The sequence below is a fragment of the Garra rufa genome, chromosome 8 (genome assembly GCF_049309525.1).
Source record: "Garra rufa chromosome 8, GarRuf1.0, whole genome shotgun sequence".
Classification (NCBI taxonomy): Eukaryota; Metazoa; Chordata; class Actinopteri; order Cypriniformes; family Cyprinidae; genus Garra; species Garra rufa.
The window spans coordinates 12,285,429-12,307,836 of record NC_133368.1 but is presented as its reverse complement, the minus strand read 5'-3'; the positions used below and the strand labels follow the sequence as shown (position 1 = coordinate 12,307,836).

The 22,408-nt window shown below is 36.2% G+C and overlaps 1 protein-coding gene across 1 annotated transcript in view; it reads right to left on the bottom strand.

Annotated features, from left to right (window-relative positions):
* Positions 1–21,495, bottom strand: part of mycbp2 (MYC binding protein 2) — a 136,329-nt gene extending 114,834 nt beyond the window's left edge. Inside the window, 3 exon segments of the mRNA XM_073845931.1 lie at positions 3,007–3,222; positions 15,931–16,032; positions 20,836–21,495. Of these exon segments, the coding sequence (XP_073702032.1) occupies positions 3,007–3,222; positions 15,931–16,032; positions 20,836–21,132 (615 nt within the window). The 5' untranslated portion in view covers positions 21,133–21,495.
* Between the last annotated feature and the right edge of the window lie 913 nt (positions 21,496–22,408).

The window sequence follows — 22,408 nt, the reverse complement described above, 5'->3', positions numbered from 1 at the left end:
TGTTGGATGCGTGCGCTTAGAAAACTCTATATAAGAAGTTTAAACTGATATGGCTTTAAAACACATGAATTCAGAGCAACAGACATAATCAAAACCAAACAGATGTTTTTTGGCAAAGTATCTGATGCACGAGCTGTTCAAAATGATATAATAAATGATCTGTGGGGTATTTTGAGCTGAAACTTCACAGAGACATTCTGGGGAAACCTGAGACGTATATTACATCTTGTAAAAGTGGCATAATAGGTGCCCTTTAAAATGCAAAAACAACAATAATGACTTTCTAGATTTACTCAAAATGTCTAATGTCTAACATTAATTAGCAGTCACAGAAATAGACTTAATTCTAAAAGAATTTTCACAGACATGATCATTTTTTAATTTTTATTTTACTCTGATTGGTATATCAATCAATATACTTTGATGGTAAGATATCTCTTCAGAATTGTGGGTATTTAAGATTTGAAATGTAGTATTTAAGAGGGAATTCTACAATTAAACATGACTTTTGGCTTTTGCAGAACCATTTAACTTCACTGGACCATTTAGTTCATGATAGATCTTGAAAGGCTCACGTTATTGTTCAACCTTTTTTATTTAGAGAACTTGTCTGTCGCACTCTATTTTCTCACTCTTCAAGCACAGTCAAGTAATACTTATTCCAACACAAACAAAAAAATTAATCATGTAGCTTATTCAGTATAAAACCACCATCATCCAACAGAAAAGCCGTATCTGAATATACTGGATGTGGAAAAATCTATCACTATAGCAACAATGTTGTGCCAAGAACAGTATATGTGGTATACTTTGAGAGACTTTTAATACGGTGTTGCCGTTTCATCTAATGGGTTTATGTGAGCAGTGAGCACCAGCATGTAGAACACATCATATGAGCTTGTTAAGTTAGTTTGGCTATGCCTCTTTTATCTCAATGTTGTTAAGATACTGATCTTGCTGTGTAGCAATCCTCAGTGTCTTCATTCCAACTGTGAACATAAACCGAGATTTTTAATGAAGGAATCTTTGGGAAGTTTCTTTGTGGAAACAGTTCGTTCCTAAAAGTGCTTCCTTCTTGTTATAAGACACTGTATTGGGCCATAATAGCAAGAGACCTGGTTCATCTTTCAAGGTCATCTAAAAAAGAATTTCTGCTTTGTCCATAGGACGTCCGAGAGAAATAACAAATGATCCTGCGTAATGTCTCTCAAGGTTCAAACATGATATAACAGACGTTCAACTATCAACTATTATTATATCGTTAGAACAATGTTTTGAATGTTTAAAAATGCTAAACATTGTAAATATTGAATCGCTAGGGAACTAGAAAGGTTAAGTCAAATCAGAACCAGAAACATTCCTTGCGATTTTAATTTAATTCCTTTTCCTTCCTATCCCTAAGCACATTTTCTTCTAGGTTGTAGCCTACGCACAAGATCTTTGAAGTGGAGATTGGAATTAATCAGCCACCCGTCCACATCTGGCTGTGATGTGAAGAGGAAATGGCACATTGATGATGGTATAACATGGCAGTGCCTCCCTTTGGCCATTCTCGCACTGCAGAGTAAGAAACATGCTGTACTCTCAGGATATTGGTTTCAAAACCTGCACATTAAAAAAAATCAGCTGCTTTTACAGGGATATAAAATACAAAACACTCAAAATAAATAATTCCATTAAATAACTGAACAAAACATTTTAAATCCAGTAAATCCAACACTCATTTTCTGCTGAATCAGCATAACCAAGCACAATACTAAAATGTTTCTTAACTTTTAACATATACTAAAAGAGCAAGTCACATGAAGAATCAAAGTTCATTACAAGTAGCCTTTCCACAAGCTTAGGTAACAAAGAAACCACATGAAATGCTATCAAATGTTGCACAGGGAAATCTGGGAATGCCAGTTTATGATATCCTACTTAATTACATGTAATGTTCTGTTAGATCTAACAACCAACTGTTGAAGGTGACCTATTATGCCCCTTTTTACAAGATGTAACATAAGTCTCAGGTGTCCCCAGAATGTGTTTGTAAAGTTTCAGTTCAAAATATCACACAGATTATTTATTATATCATTTTAAAAATGCCTATTTTGAGTGAAAGCAAAAACACGCTGTTTTCGTGCATGTCTCTTATATGCAAATGAGCTGCTGCTCCCCGACCCTGTTTCCAAAATAGTGCTGTGCCTTTACAGCTCATATCTCAGTCAGATATTCTATCAAAAAAAACCATCTGCTTGGTTTTAATTATTATGCTATTATTAAGCATACCCACAGCATGTGAGTACTAAACCAAGTTCTCTTTCATCTCTTATTGCGCTTGAACTCTCAAACACACACAAGTTTATGTTAAAAACACACATGAGTTACAAAAACAGTAGGTTATGTATGTGAAGGTAAACAGCTGGGAAAGAAATTGCATGTTTATATTAAATCTGTGTTGCAGCAGCGTAATATACAGTAAATAAATCAATAAATCCACTGCTCTCTTGTCCTCTGAGCGTGGGACTTTAAATAGTGTTGTGTGCTCGTCTGTGCAGCCAATGACAGAACAGTTAGCATGCTTTGCTTGAACTTCTGCCATGGTGTAAGAACTGGTACACCGTTGTCGCTTGCAAAAACAGAACGGCGGCGTCGTAGGTGGAAACTTGCAGATTAAGGGGGCTCATGTTTTCACATGCTTGCAGAGAAAGGCTTAGCAAAATAAAGTTACTAGGTTGTCCTTTGTATGTTTTCTTGGTTCGTAGATGCACCAGAGACCCGTTTATAGCACTTAAACACGGAAAAGGTCAGATTTTCATGTTTGGTATCATTACCAGACACAGGAATCTCAAATATGATTAACAGCACTGAAGTAATATTCTCATAATATAGCACTGCAGTTATCATAAGAATTACAAAAGGCAAAAATAACAAAACAAAAAAGTTGATTCAAGCTAAATCATGAACGATAGAACTTAATCTCATGACTGGGCTTTCATATACACAATGTCGTCGACTGACCTTGGGCAGTTTGACGGCGGGTTCGCGGTACTCCTCCTCCTCCTCGCTGTCTGAGTCGCCGCTCTGCACAGAGTTGCGGGAGGCCAGGGCCAAAGCGGCCTCCTTCTGCTGCCAGTCCAGCACGCAGTGCCGTACATTACAGTAGACGTTGAACGCAGAGGGGTTGCTGTGGAGTTTGATGTCAGGCACTGGAAAGGCCCCATCCAGAGTCTCTGTCTGTCAGATGATAAAAACAAATACAGAATTAGGGGAGGGATGGAGGGAGACAGACTGTGATTAGAGACAGTAGGTTATGATGTGTGTAGTACTACAAGCCTTGGGGAACATTGTACTTCATCGATTTTTCTAAGGCAACTAGATGTGCAACTGTTTGTAGGTCTACATATATTCAAAATAAAACATAGAAACACACATTCATCATCATATTAGCCAAAGGTATATTTGTAGCAATTGGCAAAAATACATTGTATGGGTCAAAATGAACGATTTTTCTTTTATGCCAAAAATCGTTAGGATATTAAGTCAAGATCATGTACACACAGAAAATTTCCGACCATAGATATATAAAAAATTAAGTTTTGATTAGTAATATGCATTGCTAAGAACTTCATTTGAACAACTTTAAATGGCAAATTCCTCAGATTTTTTTTTTTTTCTTTGCACCCCCTGATTACAGATTTTCTAATAGTTGTATCTTGGCCAAATATTGTCCCATCATAACAAACTATACATCAATGGGAAGCTTATTTATTCAGATGATTGAACCTAATGACTGGTTTTGTGGTGCAGGGTCGCTTTCATTTGATTAAAAAATATTATATAGTTAATGTTTCATGCCTTTCACGCTTTCAGTATTTTAGTTAATGTGTATCAAATCTAGAAAAATTAAAAGACAACACAGACATTCTATAAATAAATAAAAAAACATTTTATAGTGCCCATTATTGTAAAAAAAAAAAAAGCAATACATTGAGTTAACATTCTATTAACTCAATTCAACATTTTCTTGATTATTACAGTTAAATTAAATCATTAAAACACAATACACAACCAAAAAAAATCAATAGATAATTTTTATTGATAAATATTTGTACTGACACATTTTTTATACTTTAATAAATACAAGGAGATCCAAAAAAATTAAAACAGAAAGAAACAGAATCCAGAAAAATTAAAAGACAAAACAGAAGCTCTAAAATAATAATAATAATAATAATAATAATAATAATTATTATTATTATTATTATAATGCCCATTATTGTAAAAAAAAATTTAAAAAAATTATTCAGTTAACATTTTATTAACTCAATTCCACATTTTCTTGATTATTACAGTTAAATTAAATTATGAAAAAAAAAATCCACACCAAAAAAAAAAAACAATTAATTATTTTTATTGATAAATATTTGTATTGACACATTTTTTAGAATTGAATAAACAAAGGAAGATTAAAAAAAAAAACAGAAAAAAACAGAGTTCAGAAAAATAAACACTTGAAAACAGGGGGGGAGGGGATTTGGGATAAAATAAAACTGATTGGGCCAATATTAAAAGTTTTTTTTTTTTTTTTTAAGTTTTTTGGGGTGGGGTGCATGACCACAGGCTTATAAATTAAATATTTTAAATACTGTAAAAACATTAAAAATAAATAAAAATATAATTTCATTTGTAAAAATATATATTTTTTTACAAAACATTTTTTTCTTTTTAAAATATTTAAAAAAAAAAAATTTTTAAATATAAGTCATTATAGCAATAATAAAAATGAAAATAATATTATAAACCAGACAGCTCAAAGCTATCTCACAACCAGTTCGTACATTTTTTACGAGGTGGCTAAAATCGTACAAATTCATACGAATTGGGGAACTCAATACACATGATTTTGCAAATATCATATGAATCCGTAGGGGTAAGGTCGTACGAGTAAGGTCATACAAATTCGTGCAAATTAACCACCTTGTAAAATATGTACGAATTGGCATGAGATCGGGTTGGCCAGTTCAGACTTAATCCTAATGAGATACATTGTAAAATACTCTATATACACACACGTTACCGCAATTTTATTTCAATGCGGCAATTTGTCACAGACAATGTAATTTAATCTGTATTTTGAATCTAAATAACACCCATGTTGATGTTTCTTCATATGCCACCTGTAAGTAACACAAAGCAGTCCTACCCACTAATAACCACATGGATAAATCCACCATAGTATAAAAAGTAATTAATTTTAGTAAGAAAAAAGTCAACCGTTGCACTGTTGCACCGTCATATTGACCAGCCCTACAATGTATCTAAAGTTTCATTGTCTCCTTCATCAAACCATCCCCTGACAGTCTCAACTCATCCATTTGTCTTCTTATTTGTCTACCTGCCCATAATAAGAGGATGATGTAATGCAGGGAAGGTCATTCATTTTTAGGCGGACACCACAGAGAAATCTACCCCCCTGTGTTTGGCACAGCGACGTCAGACATCTGAAGTCATTAGGAAGCCACACATCTGATCCATGCCTAGCAGCTCAGTACACTTCCTGTGATTTGCTATCATTGCTGCAAAGAATCAACAGCTTGGTTAAGGTGTTACCCAACTAACTGACTCCAAATCAGCTTTTGATTTGGGGAGGATGTCTCTTAGCTTCTGAACTCTTGTCCTCGTCAGTCAGCGGTGCGGTTGCTGATGGAAGAGACATGATAGACTACACGACTGCCTCTGACTTTGCTCTGCAATTCACCGTCCCGGATTCGCAATGCCCCACTTTGGCAGTAAAATCAATATGAAGCTCACTGAAGTAAATCATGTATAGCTTCAATGAGGAAAAAGATTTACATTTAGTAAACACAGACTGCTCTGCCTCCTGTTTTTATTGTATTAGTCGTTTAAGTATTGAGGAGCCCCAGAAAAAAAAAAAAAAAAACTCTGCCTCTAAAATTCAAACTATATCAATGATGCCAGTTTCCAGAAGTTGAGTACAGTGACAGAGCAAATCTACAACAGCATGGCAAATAAAATTATACTTATATATATATATATATATATATATATATATATACACACACACATTTTAACCAAATTCAGAATTAAATGTGTGGTCGAAAACTGAAAATTACTTTTTTTAAAACTTATTTTAAACATTTTTTTTTATTTAATTGTATTAACTTTGTGGCACCAATATGAATTATTTACAGAAACATCAAAATCATTCATTTAGCCTAAAACCCAAACCAAAAATACATTTTATTTAATTGAATTTAATAAAAGGTTAAAAAAATAAAATTTTCAGGGCCTATAAAATAATTTTGAGGGTTTTTTTTGTTTGACAAATTAGTTTTTTTATATCAAATTCTGTGTTTTTCAATACTTTTTTGTATTCTATTTTAGTGGTTTCATTCAAATTTAATTAAGAAAAAATCTCTAATTTATGAGTTCAATTTATTAGTCTAAAACTTTTTGTTCTGTGTGTGTTGTGTATTTACATTTTTCTGGTAAATAAATTCTGGTAAATAATTATTTCTGGTAAATATTCATTAGAAAATAATGTTTGAATAATAATATTACTATTAGTACTATCATTACATTAAGGAATATATTTGTCAGTTTTTCACAAACTTTTATTTTGACAGGATGTGGTGAAGACCTTTAAGTTTCTGCGTATGAGATACGAAAATAGTTTTTCTCACAAGAAACGGTAAAATGTGCATGGAGGGACTCTTCAAACAGTTCTAGAGATTATGTTTATGTGTTCATGTACTCATATATAGAGGCAGCGGAGGCTCAAAACACAGCTTAATCTACACAGACTTGCCCTTAAGTGCTCCAACCTAGTTTTGATCAGTTCAAATGAGACATTTTCTGCATCACAGAAATCATAGGGCCCTAACTGTTTCTTTCAACATACCTTCTGATGTTCATTTATGTTTATTTTGTGCTATAACTAGTAGTAAAAAGATAAAGACGATCTGTTCACATGCTGCTTGAACTGAGGGTTCTACAGTGATCTGTCACATTATTTTAAACAGCACCAAAACAATAATTGTTTCATTTTATAATAACACTGACAGAATTTAAAAGAAAAAAACTTTGCTTCATGCCAAAAGTAACAACGCTTAATGCAATCAAGCTTTCAAAAAATAAGAATCAATTAAAATCAAGAAATTTATACACTCAATTAGAGGTCTGCATTCCCGCGGCTCTCCCGCGGGAACCGCGGGACCCGACCAGAATTCTTGCGACGCGGGAATAAATTTCCAAATAAAAGCGGTTGCGGTCGGTAACTCCGGTGTAATTTGAACGGGAGCGGGCGGTAACAATATCCCGTTCCCGACGTATTTTCTGAACAGCAAATCTGAGCTTTACTCATTTTTATCGAGCACCTGTCGGCAACAGCCTGCGCTGATAACTGTTATGCACTCATGGACCAGTGCTTTCTGCGTCATGCATTTTATTGGCAAGGTCTCATAGGCGCGGAAATGGGGTACTGATGGTGTTTTTCTGTGGGCAAATGTTTATCAGCGTTACTCCAGAGCGCAAAGCCACGTTTGGAGTGCCAAAATCTTCATAAAGTTATGCTGACTGATTTTTCGCAATCCGTGTGGTTGTTAACTCCTGACCCAAACCCGTCTTTTTTCCGCTTTGCCAAAACAATTTATACTACTACGGCAATTAAAACAGTTCAGTTTTGTATGTAATGGAAAAGTGATTATAATTTCGTTTCTTTTTTATTAAGTTAATTTAGAAAAAAGCGTTTGGAGCATTTTTTGTTCGTTAAACGTAAGCTTTTTGTTTCTTAAAGTAACGACCAAGCGGAGTTGACTGTGCTTGAATTTGACTTCTCAAATCACGAATTGGCTACATATATAGATATAAATAATAATATATAAATGTGCGCTATTTGGCGCATGTCTGTGCGGAGAGTGGAAGCTAAAATGCATTTAGGCTCAAGCCCGATCACTTACATTTTTTTTTCAGTGTAAACTATTTAACCGTTGTTTTTGTCAGACATGATAAATATATACAGAAAGCTTTAAATTAGTACTTAACGAAATAAAACAGATCGAAAACAAAAACTCTTTTATTATGCAGCTAATCCGTAAAGATGAATTTCTCTCTAAAGGTGCGTCCAATGAGGAGATGGATGAGGAGGATCGTTAAAAACTCAGAAAACACAATAGTTTATAAATAAATTATTAAAATATCTCCTTACTATTTCACAGTCATGTTGATTATTTTTGCTGGTGTTGTGACAAGCTACTGCCTACTGCGTGCACTTTTTTATCACCATTGAATGTATAAAATATAATTGTAGCCCGCATTTGATCTATGACGGGGTGAAATACAGGGCTGTAATATACGTCTTAACAGTGGAACATGGAAATATAATAGATGTACTGCGAAAAAAAAGTTTTATAAACTCGATATTGTTTCCTGATGGTTAAATGTGAGATTCTGGAAACGAGAACTAATTTTAGCGGGAACGGTCGGGTCGGGAAGAAAATTATTCTAAGCGGGTAGCGGGTGAACAAAGTGTGAATATATAGCGGGAGCGGGTGGGTGCGGAATAAAACCTCGCGGGAGCGGGCGGGAGCGGGACTAGAAAAGCAGTCCCGCGCAGACCTCTACACTCAATCCAACCCTAATGTACACTGTTCTGCTTATAGAACTGAAACTTGCCAAAAATATGCTAACCTCAAAAAGCAGCCATGAAAACTATACACTCCAAAAAAATGCTGGGTCATTTTTTTAATATTTTTACCCAGGTACATGCCGGGTCATTTTTACTGTCAATTAGTGTTGTCAAATGTACGACTTCGGTGCCAGTCGGTGCTGAAGTTTTTAAAATGTCCATTCCCGCTGTTCAACATCACTCAAATGTTATCGGGAAATGGATGTTTTTAAAAATTCCTGTAGCGACTGCTACCAAAGTCAGTACTTTTGACAAAACTACTGCCAATACGAATGACAAACCCTCTCACAAACCTACCAAGTTCTGGGTCAGTGTAACCCAATGTTGGATAGTCTGTGCTAAACCAGTTAAAACTGGATACATTTGTCAAAGATCCTTCTGTGTTTTGTTCTGAGAGAAAACTTGACTGATGGGAAACTACCCGAATAAAATTAGGTTTGTATTACATTGTATTCCTGTCAAATTGTATAAAGAGAAAAACGATTGTAGTCTCACGTTTCATCTTTTTTGTTTACATGTACGTCCCAGCTAATATCTGCTTGGAATGCTAGACTACACTGGATCTACACCCAAAGTCAACGTCACATTGTCGCCACCAAGTTTCACCTCTTATCAAACGAATGCATGACCAGGACTGAAACATGACGCAACTTCATTGTTATATGTTTGACGGGTTGAAACTGAAAATTCAATGTCAGATAGACGAGATGGCACGAGGTGAAGCTGATTTTGACGTAACTTTTCAAGAAGATTATCATTTACTGATACCAGTTTTCTTTCCACAGATTCCCAGTGGCTGCTGCTGCGGCTCCTGTTTTTCATTTAAAATATAAAACCTTCCATATCAGGTCGACTGACCCAGCAAATGGGTTAATGTATAAAACCCAACAAACTGGGTCAAAATAACCCAGCATATGTTCTGTCCAATATTTACTCAGCGCTGGATTGCCAAATAACCCAAAAATGCTTGTTTTTAATCCAGTATGTTTAGAGCGCACCTATAGAAATATTGTGCTCAACAAAGAGGACTTCTGCTGTTTTCCCACTGACATTTCAGTTCATTCAATAACAACACATTCAGCCACAAACTGAGAAAGCAACCAATGGACATAACAAGCACTTAGAACAACCTTTACCAAAACCATAATTGGGCAAGGCAAGGAAAGGAGATGTTCCTTTGTAGATGCACAATTAGAGAACACATACAAAACCAATAGCCAACGAATGGAAAATAAAGACTAGTATATCAGCCTGATACAAGAAGGGATGTTTCAAATGAACACATCATGAAGAAAGAAAATTGATGCACTTTGATAAACGCTCTTCAAACACACTGTAAGCCGTTTCTTTACATTGTAAATTGCAGCTCTGTGGTGTTTGAGATTCAACATCTTTAGCACCAAACCTAATGTGCTCTGTGGTAATATCAATCATAGATGGCAACACACCGCGGTCACACAGTGATGTGTAAATTAAACCTGCACTGTATCAGCTATTCCCGTCTGCAGCCAACAATTGGTGTCTTGCTGTAGCAAGTGACAAACCGTGGCACAAGAACTCAGCTAAATAAAACACTGAGGGGCTTGAAGGTTGTATAAGAAAGTCAGTTGTCTGTACAAGAGTACATGAGTCATACTATACACAATTTACCCACAAGTCCCATCACTGTCGCCTGAAGGGTCAAAGGTAAATAATACCAGCTTACAAGAAACGCTGGTAAAATGAGAATAGCTAGATTTAAGATCATCACCCATGCTACAAGCCAATGTTACAAAATAAGTTTCATAAAAAGACTAAAAAAAGTCAATAAAATGATTATCGCAGTAGTTCCATTTCTTTGCAATTATGTGTTAAATTTAGGGATGATTTATTGAGTATTCATAATATTTTCATCATGTGATCACATAAAATTAACGGATTAGCTCATGCCTTTCTTTCTTCAGTTGAAAAAAAAAAATTAAGGTTTTTGAGAAAAACATTCCAGGATTTTTCTCCATATAGTGGACTCCAATGGGGATCAACAGGTTGAAGGTCTAAATTGGAGTTTCAATACAGCTTCAGAGGGCTCTAAACGATCCCAGTCAAGGAATAAGGGCCTTATCTAGTGAAACAATTGGTCATTTAAAAATAATAATATTAATAAAATTGATTGAATTGACCTTTTAACCACAAATGCTTGTCTTGGACAAGCTCTGTGACTTCAACCATTATGTAATCACATTGAAAAGGTGGTTAGTTCTTCATCTGTGTACTCAAAAAGGTAGGCTGAAAAAGTGAAATGCTGTAATCATCTGCTGCGAAAATAAAGCATATCTAGTGCCCGTAGCATTACCAAACAGGCGTTAAACTCACAGCACATGCAATAAGTTGAACTGAGCCGTTCTATAGCACAGAAAACACTGGATCATGAGCTGATCGCCTGAACGAAGTGCGCGCTTCGCTTTGAAACATGCTGCGAAAAGAGGCTTGATGAAAGGATTAAGCCACATTATGCTTTCAATTTTAGCTCGTTTGCCATAATGGCCCAAAACACAACTTTAAAACCTTTTATGTTATGTTATCATGCGACTACGATGATATCGAGACGGTTTTGCTATCGCGATACCACGATATTGATAATCAGTGTTGGGGAAAGTTACTGTTGAAAGTAATGCATTACAATATGGAGTTACTCCCTAAAAATGTAACTTATTACGTTACTTAGTTACTTTTTATGGAAAGTAATGCGTTACGTTACTTTTGCGTTACTTTTTAAATCTGGGCAGGGCTTGCTTGTTTGTTTCAATATAAAAAGTTCTATTTTTGGCAAATGTAAAAGCCTTTTCACACCAAAAGCTTCAGGCTTAGAGAAAGTAAATTCACATCTGTACAGTAGACCACAGAAGAAAAAATGTCAACTCTTCAGCAATCAAAAACAAAAAAGGATAACAAATGTTAGATTATTTTGAGTAATTTTTGCTTATTAGTATGGGTGAATTGGATCAAAGGTTGGCAGCAAAGACATCAGTTAATAAAAGGGGATTAAATACATAAAGGATATTTGTACTATTTAACATTTAATTATTGCAGGTTTGCATTGAATCTGACTGTTTTTATTCATTTTGAGGAATACTGTATCTGTTTTTTTTTTAGTGAGTGAGATGAATTAATGCATGTTCACATTTATTCTAGAACTAAAGTAACATCTTACTCACAATTTCTCTCAACATGGAGACAGGAGAGCTTTTAATAATATCTCAACAAATGGGGGGAAAAAGTAACTCAGATATTTTCTTGTCAATTAAAAAGTAATGTGTCACTTTACTAGTTACTTGGAAAAAGTAATATTATTATGTAACTTGCGTTACTTGTAATGCGATACCCCCAACACTGTTGATAATCCCGTTACATCCATAGTATTAATTGTTATACTCACATAAGTGAAATAATGAAAAAGAAACAGTGCTGAAAACTAGATTTTTACAGTATTTCAAAATGTTTAATGCAAGGAGTACAGATGTTTGATCAACAAGTTAGTTCTTAGGGCACGCAGAAATACAAAGACTCCTTTGAAAAAGAAATAAATCTGCCTTTTTGAAGGCACTTCAAAGCAAACACATGAACATCAAATATATATACACTTAAATAGAAGCGAAATAAATTTCACTTTTTATCTATATCGCCCAGTCTTAGTCATCAGTAGCACAAAGCTGTCTGGTATTACATAACATCACAGGTCAAGAGAGAAATCCAAGCAGCAGGGCAGTGAACTTATGAAGACACGTTCTGATCCATCAAACAAAGCAAACCGAAGCGCTTGAACATGACATTTCAGCAGAACGTCTTCAAGACGAGCACCTCCCTGCTGAAGAAACACCACCCATCTGTTTGTGAGCAAACAAAGGCAAGGAGCTCCTTTTAAGGAGGCTGTGGCAGAGAAAGAGTAATATATAAGTGAGCTCTTTTCTCCTTAGCCAGCAGGGTTTTAGGGTGGAGGATTATGACTGCATATCTACAATCGCATTATTCTCTTTTACCCCTGCATGTGAAGCACTCACATCCACTGGGGAAAACAGAGTGCCTGGGAAAGGATATCCAAACACAATCAGGCATTAACCCCCACACATGCTTTGGGGAATGGCAAGACAATACACAATCTCCAACAGAAGACATTTTGGGTCTCTGAGCGCTGGTAAACGCTGCAGACGTAACGAGACAAACCCTGCTGCCAGCCACACCATAGGTGCGCTCGGTGCAGGAGATGGAGGAAGCTGTTGCCATGGCAACATGCAACACATGGGTCGCCAAGCAACAGCCAATCGTGACCCCGCCACTCCCGCATTCTCCGCCATGTGTGTCAGTGTTTACTGGTATCTTCTCAACTGTGACGACTAAAGCAGTTTCCAAGCAGGAAAATATGTATGTAGAAATATGTATACATATGTGCACTCTAAAAAATGCTGGGTTCAGCCCATTGGGTCAATTTATTGGGTTGTTTTCTAATATTTTTACCCAGGTGCTGGGTAGTTTTTCTGCACTCTATCTGCACTCTAAAAAAAGGCAGATTCAAATGTTTTTACCTAAATCCTGAGTTCAGCTTGTTAAGTCATTTTATTGGGATATTTTTAATAATTTTTTACACAGATGCCAGGTAGTTTTTTTTGTAACTAATCTGTTGGGTCATTTTTAATACTGGGTTATTTTCTTCCACCCAGTAGAGTTCAGCCTGTCTCTAACGAAACAACCTAGCTGCTGAGTTACAGTCAAGAGTGCAGGCTTTTTGAGTCCTTAACAGGAGAGACCGGTTATCAGTGCAACTGATGCGGCGCAAAATAAAGGTTTGTATACATTTTAATTCATCTATAAAGTCTTTACTGTGCTGTAAATTATATTATTTTATGCAACACAACATACAAGGATGAGATGTCAGTCAGCTGCTTCAGCAGCGGTCGTTTTACATGATGGAAATGCCTTTTGCCTTATATGACATACAGTAAACTGATACATTATAACGTTAAAATATGTTCTCTAATCTGTGTAGTGTTTGTTTATGGGCAGGTTATGGAGTCAGTCATGGCATCTTTCAGCTATGAGTTAAACACAAGGTGCAACACCGGTTCAGATTTTGGCGACACACTGGCATAAGAAAATTAGCATTATTTCGGTGAAAAGTGATTACAGAGAACGACTGAATACACTTAAATTAAAATGCTGCTTTTAAATATTGCTTTTTTTTTTAAGTTTAAGTTTAAAGGTCGCACTGTACACCTTTATGCAGGTTTATTTTAGTTGTTGATGTCCTTAAAGTTCCCATGAATTCAAACTTAAAGTTGGCTTTTAATATGAATATGTTAGTCGGTTATCTATAAGCTAGTGTGCTTCAAAGCAACGACAAAATTTGTATTTACAAGATTCAAAACTTAGTCTCTCACTTCAGCCAATATAAATCAACGATTTTGATGACATCACCCTGCACTTCAGCTTCTCATCAAACGTTCCGTCCAATCAAATGCTCTGTAGAATCCGTAGCGTCCCGCCCCCTACACTATAAATAGACGTTGAAGCTACGGCTGAGATCGGTCACTTGATCACAGTGTTAGTGTTTTCTGTATGATGAATGGCATGTAGTGCACAATGTAGGCGATAGGGAACGATTCAGATAGTGTAAACGCTTTCCATTGGGGCAAATGAGGTCTGGTTTCACGTTGTGTCACGCGAACCGCGGCAGCATGCACAGTCTGGTCCAGAGACGCGATAGCACGGAGCAGATCATATGCGTGAGTCTGCATGTATTAAACAACACAGCCTCTGCATTATTATGATCACTATTCTGTTTTAGTAAGAGTTTCATACTGAATCTAGGAGGTAATCTATTAGACTGTGGCTGTCATAAGCGTACAAAAGCGGCTTTACCGAGCTCAACGGCTCTAAATGAAACGCTATTGGCTATTTTAAAAAAGTGGACAGGGCTGCGTGATACGTTCCACCCTGTTTTCCTGTTTCAGTTAAAATTATGTCACCACATAGAATAATGCTGCGTGTTTCAAGGCACTTCAGTGGACCTTTAAGAATATTTGCGGTAGAAGCGTCAAAAACCATCTCAATATATTTTTACAGCTCTCTTAGGAGCTGCCAAAAACAGGTCAATTTTGGCCTGTCTAATTAATATTCATGAGCCTCTCTTCTGATTGGCCTGTTGTTTTCTGAGTGAGCCAACCACAGATAATTAGGGTCATGTATGCTGTAGCCTGCTGTGGCTTGGTGATACTCAACTGGATGTTTTAGAATGGTGAATTAATGTTTGTTTTTGTCAAACACTAAATGCAGTAAGCTACGTGGCATGGACGCGATTGTCAAAAGGAGGGTGGGATGGTGGTTGGTGCTCGGGGTGGTGACTGAGTAGTTCAGACGTCGCATTTTTACGGAAGTCACAGCGGCTCGTAAAAAGGCACAGCAACTTCATGCAGGCTGTGTGCATTTTACTGTGGATTGAATGTTTTGAAACTTATATGGTAGTTACATAGCCCCTAGACCTTATCATGACAATAGCCAGGACATTTTAGTTTTGACAATATGGGACATTTAAATGTGTGTAATATTGTAAATGATGCTATATTCATCCAAATAAATTGAATTTGTCTTATACTTTTGTCCATGAGTGTTCTTGCTTAATAATAAACGTTCGTCTTTTGATTATTGCTGATGCCTCTATAATTCTGAGTGTGATTTTCAATTTCCATCCCATTTTAAGCCCGCAATATAATCATTTTTAAACAACAATTGACTTAAATAAAACCCAGCGTGTTTCGTAAAAACATTTAACCCAACCAGCTGGGTCAAAGTAACCCAGCATGTGTTCTGTCCAATATTTACCCAGCACTGGGTTGCCAAACAACCCAATTTGGGTTGTTTTTAACCCAGCATTTTTAGAGTGTAGTTATTGTGAACACTGAACAAAATGGCCAAAGAAAAAACCCACTAAAGATTTAAACTGAAACCTCTACTTCAGCATCTGATGTTAAAAAAAATGATGTATTGATAAGAATAAGTTCTACAGTTCTTGAAAGACATGCATCTTTATGCACTGTGAAAGACTATGAACCCTTTGAAAAGACACTTCTTCAAAATCCGATTCCGTGTATGGAAATGATGCTACCAAAAATGGCTTTTAAACCATATAACTTCACCGTCTGGACAAGGCAGAAAATGTGCAGCACTGAAGACTACAGTATTCAAAGACAGATTCATAATCTTACCTTTGTTCTTGTTTTCACTTTTGATTTGACTTTTTGCCGCCTTTTTAGCTTCTTCTTGCTCAAAGCTTTCTTCCCCCTGGAGAAGAATGACACATGTTAGATCTGGTTTTGCAGTGTCATCTACCAATGAAAACAAATCACATGATTTGCACAGGTTTTCTGAAGGTGAATTTAAATCATGAAGGCCTTTTTAAGTCTAAAGAATTAATTAAAGGAAGTTATGTAAATGCTTAAAGGCATAGTTCACCTAAAAACGAAAATTCTGTCATTAATTACTCGCCTCACGCCTTTGTTCTTCTTCGAAAAAAAATTTGTGGGAAGTGGGAGTTGCGTTACTGTCTACGCAGGGTCAAAAGCTCTCAGATTTCATCAAAAATATCTTAATTTGTGTTCTGACAATGAACAAATGTCTTATGGGTATGGAATGACATGAAGAGGAGTGATTAATGACCATTTTCATTTTTGGGTGAACTGTCCCTTTAAGGAGCAGACAGTGAGCTGCATTAAGAACACTTCAGATTTCCTCTACCTTTTAATCCATTTTACAAAAAAACAATGAGTATGCTAATAATTTTATTGTTCCTTCTGATCACAAAAAGTGATTCTGTTCCTCAGTATTTTTGTCTTGTTTTTAATGAAAATGTCTAAACATTCTTAAATCAAGAGACACATTGAGAGGCAAAATTAAGTGAGTCTTATTTCCTGAGAAACTGATCAAAATGAACAAACATTTAAAGCAGCGATTTTCTGCTACAATTTTATATTTTATTTAAAGGTCTATGTAGATAACATACAAAGACCATTAAGTTTTAATCCAACGCTGCAAGTTATTCTGTCCAATAACTGTCAATTTAAAGGTACAATTCACCCAAAAATGGCAATTACCCCATAATTTACTCACCCTCAAGCCATCCTAGGTGTATATGACTTTCTTCTTACAGGCGAATAAAATCTGAGCTATATTAAAAAATGTCCTGGCTTATCCAAGCTTTATAATGGCAGCGAATGGCTGATGAGATTTTGAAATCCAATAAAGTGCATCCATCCATCATAAAAAGAAAAATATCCATATTGAAAACTTTCTAAACCATAATTTCTGATGGAGGATTTCAATATGAGCCAAAAGGGCTTTTTTCTTGCACAAACACATCGATTCTCTTTAGAAGGCCTTTATTAACCCCTTGGAGCCGAGTGGAGCACTTTTTATGATGGATGGATGCACTTTATTGTACTTCAAAATTTCAACACCCATTCACTGCCATTATAGAGCTTGGAAGAGCCAGGACATTTTTTAATATAACTCCGATGGTATTCGTTTAATGAGTTTAATTTACCCAATTTTCATTTTTGGGTGAATTATCCTTTTAAATAAGAGGAGGTTGTCTACCATATGAAAACTGATTTAACAGTTAATTCTGGGTTTTATATGCTCTTCAGAGATGGAAACTGAACAGCAGCATTAGTCTAAAAAAAAAACATCCAGTGCGTCAATCCAATACCTCACAAACACGACTTTGTTCTCTGGTGGACTTTGCAATTCGATAGAAAGAAATAAAGTAGTCAATCATTTTCGATCTGCCAATTTTTGGATAATGGTTGGCAGTTCAGTGCGCAATATGAATCAGGCACTTAGTGAATTATGGGCATCTGAGGCTGACAGTACTACTAACATTTTTGGTGTTTTCAATTTCACCATGTGTTTTTTATAATTCAAGTATTAGTACTAAGTCAATATACTACTAAAAAGTCCAACGGTCTGACAATCACAGATATCTTAATAGGTCAGCACATGTAGTCCTTCCCTGTAATGTGTGGTTTTAACATGCATTTTTAATAAGCAAAGATTTTAAGAGCAGTAATATCTTAAAGGCACTCCGTTCCAAAATTTGAGCGCTGCCATGTTAACACCTTTGCAATAAAGCACATTGGTTTAAATTTGCTTGCACACCGTAAAATGACACTGTTTGTCTAACATGAGAAACTGCAAACAGCCCAAATCCTAATACAAGGAAAGCGCTCCTGCAGCGGGCGATCATAGTTTTATTTTCATCCAGAGAGCCATCTGAATCTGCTATTATGTAGAACCTTATGTAGGACTAGTGTTGAAGTGTTAGAGCTTGTGTAGAGCAGTAAACAATGGAACAACAGTAGCTGTGAAAGTGAAAGCACAGAGGCTGCTTGTGATGAAGAGCCTGAAGGTTGGGAGGGGCGTTCGATGGTTCAGCGCACTTTGCATGCTATCAACGCTGGTGACGTCATGAGTGGATGGTGTAAGTGTACATTAGCAAACCGTTGGTTTAAAAGGAGCATTAGACCTCAAGGAAAACTGTTTTCAACTTCCTACTTCCCTGAGACTGGAATGAGGAAAAGAAAACGCGGTCATTTTGAGACATGCATTTTGCGGCTCTTCATCATGTGCATTATTCTAAACACCATTTGTATGATTTTTTTGATCATTTTTGCATAGAGAAGTCAGTGACAACATAACATACAGCATTATTTTTGATTGATCTATTGTTAACCTCAAATATCTTAAAAATTGTTGACCTCTAGTCATTCTGTGCTTATTAATGACTGGAGTTGTATGTGTGTGTAAGTTTAATTATGAACCATATGATTTTTTAAGTAAATTTAATATACATTAAAAGCAATCTGGCATATCTAAATAATAATAACAGTAATAATATTGTATGTTTAATGAGTTTGATTTTTTCATTTAATCAAAATCTACTAATCTGCAATGGAGTTAAACATAAACATGCATTATTTTTAATATCTGCTAAGCTGCTAGTATATGACTACTAAAACTTAAGGAAAATCACTTTCATTGCTTCCCAGAATTTTGAATGGGAAAAGGATATGGACACTTCATTTTCATTTTGCATTTCTAATATAATTTGCAACATACCTTTAAAAATGCATCATCACAAATGTGACCCTGGACCACAAAACCAGTCATAAGGGTCAATTTTTTAAATTGAGATTTATACATCATGAATAAATAGGCTTTCCACTGATGTATGGTTTGTTAGGATAGGACAATATCTGGCCGAGATACAACTGTTAGAAAAAATATTGAGAAAATCCCCTTTAAAGTTGTCCAAATGAAGTTCTTAGCAATGCATATATTAATCAAAAATTAAGTTTTTTATATATTTACGGTAAGAAATTTACAAAATATCTTCATGGAACATGATCTTTATTTAATATCCTAATGATTTTTGGCATACAAGAATAATTTTGACACATACAATGTTTTTTGCTATTTCTACAAATATATCTGTGTTACTTAAGACTGGTTTTGTGGTCCAGGGTCACATATATTCTTGTAAGCACATTATCATCATAAACACCAGTAAACAAACAAACAAAAAAAAAATTAATAATAATATAGTTATAAAAATAGTTGATAATATTATATACTAAATAAAATTACAAAATTATGACAGCTGTTACTCTCATATATTTTGGAAAAATATATACTAGATTATTTTTATTGACCTCTACTCAAATTGTGAAAGTATTATTATTCATAAATTTCATTTAAATAAAATCAATTTGGAGAGATCGAGAATCTAAACTTAGTATTCTTTATTTATTAAATCTGAGTCCTAAGTAGCACAAAGTATATTTGTAGCAAAAGCCAAACATACATTGTATGGGTCATAATTATCTATTTTTCTTTTATGCCAAAAAATCATTAGGATATTAAGTAAAGATCATGTTCCAAGAACATATTTTGTAAATTCCCTACCCATAAATATCAAAACTTCACTTTTAATTAGTAATATGCATTGCTAAGAACTTGATCTGAACAATTTTAAAGGCGATTTTCTCAATATTTAGATTTTTTTGCACCCTCAGATTTTCAAATAGTTGTATCTCTGCCAAATATGGTCCTATCCTAACAAACCATGCATCAACGGAAAGGTTATACATTTTCAAAATTGACTCTTATGACTGTTTTTTTTTAGTCCAGGGTCACAAATATGCTGTACTTCATTTGCTAGTTTCACTTGCTAAAGCCTAGAAATGTAAAGTGCTTTCATTTTTACTTTCATTTCATTTTGTTGTTAACTGCGACACAATTTATGGATTAAGCAAAGGTCAAAGTATGAATATATGAGCAGAAACAATAATGATTTGTACAGTTTGATAACTAATAAGAGACTGATGTGAGGTAAAACACGTCAAAGAGCTTGTGTGTGTGAGTGTGTGTTTCTCTCTACAGCAGGGTGACGTCAGGCAAAACAGAGCCCAGCCCTTCACCTCAACGAGACACACGCCTGCTGCTTTGAATATATAAGACACAACGTGTAATATCGTTGAATAAGCCACAGTTATGTAAATCAAGTATCTGGTTATGAATAACAACCTCCATGAACATGCAATATCTACAACCTGAACTGAAAGTATAAGACGTCTCACAAGCATGACAACGTTTCGCTAGTCTTAAATGTACACTAATTTAATGTGGAAGGTTTTTGCATAACATATTGTCTATGCACTGTATTTGAAGCCAGTTAAGTTACATCCTGTGCATCAAACTCATTCAGCCACGTCCTATTAGCACAACACTAACTGTTAACGTTATGTTATAAGCCTAAACAGCTGCTTAACAGCTTTAGCTATTGATTTAGTTGTGCACGATGTCTCCGAACTACACTGTTAACCGTGACAGCAGAGTTTAAACGTTCACGAATCAAAATCAACACAAACTGAGCATCTCCATCGATCGGCAGGAGATGAAACGAGCGTTTTAGCTGCGCTCGCTAATGCGATCTCGCTAAGGAAGTTAGCCGCATGCTAACTGCTACTGCTGTTTGGGCTCAAATGAGCTCAAATGGGTTTTGTTTACAAACACGTCCAGCCGCACGCCATCAAGGCCGGTTCGTCACCCGGAACCGAGCCGGTAAATCAGACCCACCTGCCGAGGTTTAGCCCCTGCTCTTTGTCGTTGATCGCGGTGGTGTAAATCCTCCGGTACCGCTCCGCCAGTGCTCGCCCTGAGAGAAGAAGCTGGTAGCGGCTCCGACAATCCGAGCGGGCCCCCACAACGGGACAGGAGCCCATCCCTGATCCGATCGATGCGAAATCGTTTCCAGCTCCGGGAATGACCCTGACACCGAGCCCCATGGAGTGGGATGAGGAGGACGGAATCCCGCTGCCACCGGCACCCGCTGCCGCAGCAGCACACATCATCGTTTAGGGGAACAACGCATATATTAGATTACAATGACAGTCAACAGAGCTAAAAGTCCGAAGCACACCCCATAAATCCGCTCCGCAAACCGCAAAAACGCCCGGCGAATTACATCCGAGTTAACGTTATCTCCAATTAAAACGACGTTTACGGTTAGCCGCTCTGCTGCAACTGCGAAATACGCTTCCCTTCCTTCGCCTCGGTCAAAAACCAACCGTTATTTCCTCGATTGCAGGCGATCCAACTGTCTCAAGTGAAATAAATCAAACGCACGAACTGACGTCCGTGCTTTGCGTTTGTTCCTGCTGTTTTTCTTGACCCCGTAAAGACAGCACCCCTAGTAGCGCTGCCATCTTAGCTTCATCATCCTTCCCTGTTCATGTCGCTGACTGTCAAGCATGCTGGGATACATTCCCATCCATAGCACACAGCGGATGTGTTTCAAAACGCGACGCGCGGCCTACCCGGCCACTATTTTGGAGGATTCTAAACGCGCCTAGAGTGCTGTCTTGTTAGGGGACTCGGTAGATTTTGAAACACGCGCGCTGTACTAATGGAGCGGTCGAGTATAACGCGTCAGATGCAGGTTTGGATGCTTTAACGTTCGTTTCTTCTCGGAAAACAATTTGAATTTACTGAACGGTTATAAAACACACAGCCAGTGCGATTATTTCCGTATAAGGGCGTGATTAATCTTACATACAGTGATTTTGTGAGGTTATCATGCCCTGACAATAACATGGACCATCATTTCTGGCAATATCTGTTAATAGTAGACCTATTTTATAAATCGTTGTTATTGTATTTAAATATTATTCTGGAATACTTGATTTTGATTGGTCAACAGCAGCTGTAGGATTCAATACCGTTTTCTCACATAGGCTACTAATTATTAGAACACTAGTATTTTCACCAGCGGAAATGGTTTTAAGTCTGTTATTTCTATCTTTTCATGTAGTGTGTCAGTAGGAAATATCAGTTTACATCCATTTTGCCATTAATTGTAATAATATGTAATGTTTGCCAAAGGAGTCTGACTGCTCCACACAGAGATCTGGTCTCATCATCATCCAGTCTGTCTGGAATCACATGAAGAAACAACAAACTAAGACAAACTAAATCTAGAAAAAACTGTGGCAATGTCTCCAAGATGCTTCAAGAAACCTACCAGCAAAGCTACTGCACAAGTGCACCTAGGGCAAAAGCTGCTTTAAAGGAGTAGTTCACTTTCCGAACAAAAATTGACAGATAATGTACCCACCCCCTTGTCATCCA